At 46.8% G+C, this 6,698-nt stretch overlaps 1 protein-coding gene across 1 annotated transcript; it reads left to right on the forward strand.

Annotated features, from left to right (window-relative positions):
* Positions 1-1,258: 1,258 nt before the first annotated feature.
* Positions 1,259-2,617, forward strand: KD926_000045 (male sterility protein-domain-containing protein; the record flags this gene model as incomplete). The annotated part of the gene is made up of 2 exons (XM_053103963.1): positions 1,259-1,392; positions 1,453-2,617. 2 exons carry the CDS (start codon positions 1,259-1,261, stop codon positions 2,615-2,617), a joined length of 1,299 nt encoding a protein of 432 aa, XP_052952685.1.
* Between the last annotated feature and the right edge of the window lie 4,081 nt (positions 2,618-6,698).

The raw sequence follows: 6,698 nt of genomic DNA on the forward strand, positions 1-6,698 counted from the left end.
GTTGTCCTTTGGTCCTTCTCTAAACAAATCAAGTTGTCGGCTGCTCTCGCTCTTCTACTCGGTTGGGCCTTTGGCTAAATAGTATTGCCCAAGCCCATCCAACCCTTTTCCTTCGAAGAATCTCAAATGGCGTCTTGCAATGATAACCCCTTACACGAACGCATCATCTGGACAATTTTGCGCAGTCAGCTCTGAATATGAGGGTATAATTCGTGCTGGAAGGATGCACTGTTACGCTTATAGTAGGTGGGAGATGCTAGACCTCTTCGATCTGATACCACTCAGGCCCACACTACTGCCTTTGAATACATACATACAGCACTCTGCCATACCTTGGATAGTTGCCTTGCTTGTTGTCTAGATAGTGATCTGCTGAAGATTTGGTGTGGCGATATCAAACAAGCAAGGGACAGGTACTGACACCCCTGATGACATCAGTCGTGCCCCTACCCTGGGACAGGATGTGCATTCGCCTGCATCGCATGACAGTCCATCCCTGGATGCGCTCCTACAGTGATAGATTACGGCATAGCTCGGCCTTATGCACGGAGTCTTCCATGCTAATCACACAAGTATTAGTTTTGTTTTTGTTTTGCTCGATATGGATTAGCCTTATGTCGAGAAGACCCTGTTCGCGACTCCATTCAGGAATTACGGCCAAATCATGCATCAAGATGTGGCTGAGCTGAGTCGGAGGAAAAGAGAGATTTGTCAATGATTTCCGGACCTGATGTAGAGCCTGTCAGATACTGCACGAACTCCCCGTTCAGGCAGGACGGTAGGACCCTTTGACTTTTCATGTTCCAAGTTCTGCTGCATCGCAGTGTTCTAGGCTTCTAGCAGCACAGTGGGGTGTCAAGACAGTGTTGGCCAGCCACATTAATCAGATTGCTTTGAATGCCAGCTGAAGCAGATATTTGACGTAAACTTTCATCCTTTATCTTTCGCTGGGTATTGATCACTACTATATTTCATCAATAAGGTGGTCTGATGATCGATAGCTCTGATAAGGCTCGAAAATCGGATGGAAACGCTTGATTCCTTCTAATACTACAGCTGCAGAGGTTCTAGAGATGCAGCGGCCCAGTGTAGGTCAGCTGACTGACTAAGGCTCCAACATGGTCTTATACCGGGTATATTCTCTTTACTGTCGGCTATTTTAATCTCACCACCGAATTGACCTGAAATTATCCAGTCTACTCGACAGTCCTTTTTAATTCCTAATATTTATTGGTACCAGACTAACGCGACATCCGCCATGTGGGACTACTTTAAGGGCCAGGTGGTGTTTCTCACCGGCACTTCGGGGTTTCTGGGAACAACTCTCGCCTACCGTCTTCTCTCCAGTGCTCCAATTGCCCACCTCTATGTGCTTTGCAGAGGCGGGTTGCCGTAAGCCTCACCCAGCATCCTTTACCCCAGCATTGATCATGCTCATAACTTCTGGGACAGACGCCTTTCAACGCTATGGGCACAACATCTTCCACCCAGATATGTCCAAATGTTATGCGAAGGCCCCGTAAGCGTCCTCGATGGCGATATCACGAAGCCCGGCATGGGCCTAGATAACGACATGCTACAGAAGCTTCAGGGGGAACTCACCATCATCATCCACGCTGCTTCATCAATCAACCTGGTCCATCCCCTGATCAAGCTCTCTGACCCCGTCATCCGCTCCAGTGAAAGCATGGCCCGAATGGGCCTCGCGTGCAGCCAGCTCAAGCGTTTCGTGTACGTTTCGACCGCCTACTCCAACACCTTCCTCTACCAAGAGACCAGTGAGGCGGACGTGCGCGTCGACGAGACCATCTACCCCCTTGGGCGCGGCTGGTCGACCGATGTCCGAGACGAGTGGACGCAGGTACAGACAAAGGGCTACTCGATGGAGTTCATGTCGCACGACTTCCCCTGGGCCTACGCCTACGCCAAACACCTCACGGAGCGGCTCCTCACGCGCATGTTCGCCGACGCCAGCCGCCCCGCCCAGCTGCTCATCCTGCGGCCCTCCATCGTCGCCCCCGCCCAGCACTTCCCCCATCCGGGCTTCAGCCTGCCCAAATCCACGCCGACGACCCTGCTGGCCGCCGGCTTGCTCCTGACACCCTCGCGGCACGTCCGCATGGCCACCCGGCTGCCGCACCCGGACATACAGGCCACCATCGACGAAGTGCCCGTCGACGTCGTCGTCGACCGGCTGCTCGTCCATCTCGCACGCGGATCCACCGGCCCTGTACACGCCGTGAGTGGCGCCGCCAAACGGTATGCCTTCCGAACGTACTGGCAGGAGGCGATGAAGATGCGCCGCGTGCCGTGGACGCCGCAGCCAGTGTGGATGTCGGTGGACTGGCACTCGGGCGCCCTGCACGACATCGCCCGCATCTATGTCATCGTCGGAACGTCGTACAACTTTTGTCAGCGCAAGACGGACATACTGTACCGAGAACTGGGGGAGGAGGAACGACTAGGCCTGCAGCTGTATACAACGGGGTTTGGCAGCCGGCATGATCTGGCGGCCAGGTTTCCTCATGTCCTGTCTCTTGCAGAGCGAATTTCCAGGCGGTATTTTCTTGCTTGGGTGATGTTTTGGCTGTTTTATGGGTGGTTGTTGTGGGTGTGATTCCCTTTGTCAGTATTTGAGATATCCAGTTCGATTAAAGCTCTCAAGATATTGCATGTTCAGTTATCATGCAAAAGCACTACACTGGGCTCTTTTCCAAAAATGTGGTGGAATCTTTACACCGTCTACGGCAGGATTCGTGCCCGCGATGAGCTCTCATGATCTCGATGCCAGAAGGGCCCAAAAAACCTTGAAGAACATTGGAGCAAAGCTAGGCAAGAGAATGTTGAATGAAACGTTTCCTTTCTTGAGATGGGGTCACCAGACTATAAGCGCAAACTGGATGTTATTAAATCACTTCGGATCCGCGGTAAAAGGTATCAGACTTTGGCAGGGGAGTTTGGAAAAGGGATCCTTGCTCTAATACCCACAGCCCGACCAACTCGGACAAACAGACATAGGATTCTCAGAGGACGAGTGAGTTCAACATGCCATCAAATAGACAGGTCTGACAGGTATTAATCCAGGCTTTCACAAATACTGGAGACTCTCTTCTTAAAGCTGGTATGTATCCTGAAGGAAACACAGGGCCATGACTTGAACGCTTTTAGTCAAAGAGCCATGAGAATCATCAAAACGACGATTGGTTGTCCGGCAGATCAATGTCCAGGGTTTCATCTTGAGAATACGTAGAGCAGTGAGATCCTAGAACACCCAAAGAATTCGCCAAGCCTTTTGGAGATGCTTGTTTGAGCAGACAACCAATTGGAATTTTCTAATCTTGCTGCGCCATCTTTGAACATTGGACAATGATGCAGCGAGTACTAGAGGGCAGTTGGATACATCCTTCAAGAGCAGGGTAAACAAATCACTCGTGACACAAACACTCCACGAAAAGAAGACACTGCAAATGGCTGGGCAGGAAATGGCTACGTGAAAGATGGAGGTGTTGCACTCTGAACGCTTGGCTCGGCACTGGAACTGGTCGATTTCTCTAGAGAGTGGTTTTTATTATCTACACGTTGCTATATCCTCAGCCTACGAGCTGAAGCACAGAGATAATCCAAGCCTCGGTCACATGCTGTGATCAAGAATATTTGAAGACAAATTGTTGAGCAAGTTCCCTTACAAGACTCGGTCACCTCACACTTTCCGGGTTGCAAGTGCCACTAACAGAAGCTGCACAATGTCTCTTTGGGTGGGTGTCTTCCAGCGTCGAGTCTGCAAGATTGCCGGGTTCCTCATCCAATGGCAACCTTGAGAAACACAGTTCGAACGAGGCTCTGTAATAAAATACATATCAAAGAAATGTCGCCGGAGGCCAGCAATTCCATAATACTTCTTTTTCCGGTGTGGGCACTGGATTCTTCCCTCTGCCGACACAATCACATAGGCTCATCAATCTTTTGTCATCCACTGCTTGAACCGTGCATCAGGGTTTTGCTTTCATATCGGAGTGGAAGAAGCTTTCTCCATATTTAATGTTTATCTAATTTCGGAACCCAGGGTGTAGTTGTGGATATATGGCTCAACCAATGGAGTCGCAAAAGAGGTCTGAATTGCTGTATTGTACTGCGCCAAGCAACATGGCACCAAATTTGAAACCCCCACAACTTGAATCGATCCATCAAATGATCCAGAGCAACTCACTGACAATATCCCAGACGGCCCATGTCGCCGACTGCAGCAAACAATCCATCCTACACATTCGCTCCAATGGTGTCGGTCGCCCACGGAATTCCCCCCCTCCCGGCGGCGCTAGAAGCCCTTTGTGAACATTTAATGAAGAAGCCGACTTTACACCAAGACGAGATGGCACTTTGTCTCTGGGACGAGTTTAGAAAGTATATGATGACAGCGACATAGCTGTATCGCCTACTCAATCGGGAGTGAAATGCTTGAATTCTCTATGGAAAGGGGTTGAGCGCTATTGCCAAGCCGCCATATAAGGAAGGCGGACAGAGGCGGCAGTATCGCCAACATATGTAGCTCCTGCTGCCAAACGCTAACTCCCTTAGGTAGGTACAGTACAGTGTACAAACTGGCCCGGTAAACTTATTCATCATTACAGTTAACATGAATTTAAATTCAATAGGATTGTGTATTTGGATACAGTTATTGTGAAATGTAGCGTCTGTACTAGCAGATATTAATTTTATCAGGATTTATCAAGACTAACTTATTTATTCAATACCTTGTCTATGCTTATAACTAAGTTTTTCCTTCCTTTCTGAAGCCTTGCTTCATACTGAGGGGAGTTTGGTTACTATGGTACTGTATAACCCTAAAGGTACAGTAGAATAGTAGGTATCTAGTAGTCAGGTTTAATAGTCATTCTGACTTCAGTTAGCATTTTTCTGTCAACGCCTATGTATAGAGGGTCGAGAAGCTTTCGTCCGCGACGAGCAAATCGCATAAGTCCGCATCCTCACGCGAGTCTTTATTTGTACTGTATAGTTATTCGGTTTAGAATTATTATGTACATACATCCGGACACATATCTTAATGGAACCAGGGCAGAGACGCGTCCCTCTATTATTCTCGAATAGAAACCTCAATCCCATAATGCGTTTGTTACTCGTGGACATCGTCGAGAAAGATCAGTCCAGTCTCAATTTAGCTTATATGTGGAGCTATGTTCTAACATGCAGGGATTTTCCATATTTCAGAACAATAGCAATTAACCAACGAAGTGCAAGACGCTAGTGTGTGTATGTGTGTATGTATACGGAGTAGAAAGGTGGAATCATTAAACGTGGGTCAGTTCGGCTTGAATTTACTTCAATCTGCTCCATTTATTCTAGCTCCCTGAGCTTAGTTGGACACTTCCATACATAGTACCGGAAAAGCTTGTTAGATAAAAGTTTATTTAGTATCATCAGTACAGTTGAAATCAACATGGCATGAAAGTAAAACCAGAACGCGGTAGTCGGTAAATACTGCCTTACCCTGCCATAGGTATGGATGTTAGGTTCAGTTATGTATGTACTGTGGTGAGGTGCATACATAGTTAGCCGTTAAAACCTAATCTAAGGTAACCTAACGGTCCTAACCGTTACCCTTACCGTAGCTTATTTTGGTTTCCGTTTACTGGCGTATATAGCTAACACCGGCATAGCTACCATCAGTATAGAGACACGGATACCTACCAGGTTTCAAAAGTACGCTTAGATATCTAAGTATATTTAGTATGTGATGGAAACTTTTAGCAAGTATCAGTAATTTTCGAGCTAAATAGATAACTAAAATCAATTGTTAATACCATAATGTAGGTAGGTACATACTTACTAAGGATGGTGATACAGCCCGAGACCTGCCAGAAAATACCCAGTTACCAGTACCTTCTGAGTATCTCCAGGGTTTACCGCAACATGTACTGTAACCATCATTCCTGACAAACAATTATAACTATAGACATGGGTCTAAATTAGCTGGATAACTTTATCTTGATGTCCTATTTTGGCTCTTTAATAGACGAGCCTCTCCCTTTACCTACACCGAGCTTCTGATTATATATTCCCTACCGGCTAGTATTTGCACATATCACCGTACCAAGGACCCATACCCGTCATATCTACTTCCTACCTAGTATCAAAGGTACCCGGGCAATTTATATATCATTGAATACCTGACCAGACGAAAACCAGCACAATGTTAACATTCTCGACTCTTGAGAAGAAATAAAGGTACAAGGCCCCTGGATCGTGGTTCCACTGCAATACCAAATTAAGACAAGAGAGACCAAATGAACTGAAAAGGAAATAGAAAATGAAAAACTTCGAGCCAAGGCTTGAAACAGTCTTGCACCTTGGAATGAGATGTGAGATGAAAACTATACCATACAGAAGTAATGGAATGCAAAGGAAACAGGTGCTGTCATCAGAAGGAACAGGATGAAAAGTGCTGGATATGTTCCATAGAACGGCATTCAGCGGACCCATGAATAAGAAACAGAGGATGAGAAAAGAAAAGAACATCCATACCGGAGGCTTTGAAACAGAGAATACATCAAACATATTCTGAAGTGATGGAAAGAAAGGAGGCAATGGAACGAAAATGTTAAGAAAGAAAAATTTTCCCCAATCGAAAATAGTGATTACTCGCTCAAAAACCGACAAAAGAGTTGCAATATCGTAGCAGA

Source organism: Aspergillus affinis, assembly GCF_023601865.1.
Source record: "Aspergillus affinis strain CMG 70 chromosome Unknown NODE_101_length_133790_cov_87_718023, whole genome shotgun sequence".
Taxonomy (NCBI): Eukaryota; Fungi; Ascomycota; class Eurotiomycetes; order Eurotiales; family Aspergillaceae; genus Aspergillus; species Aspergillus affinis.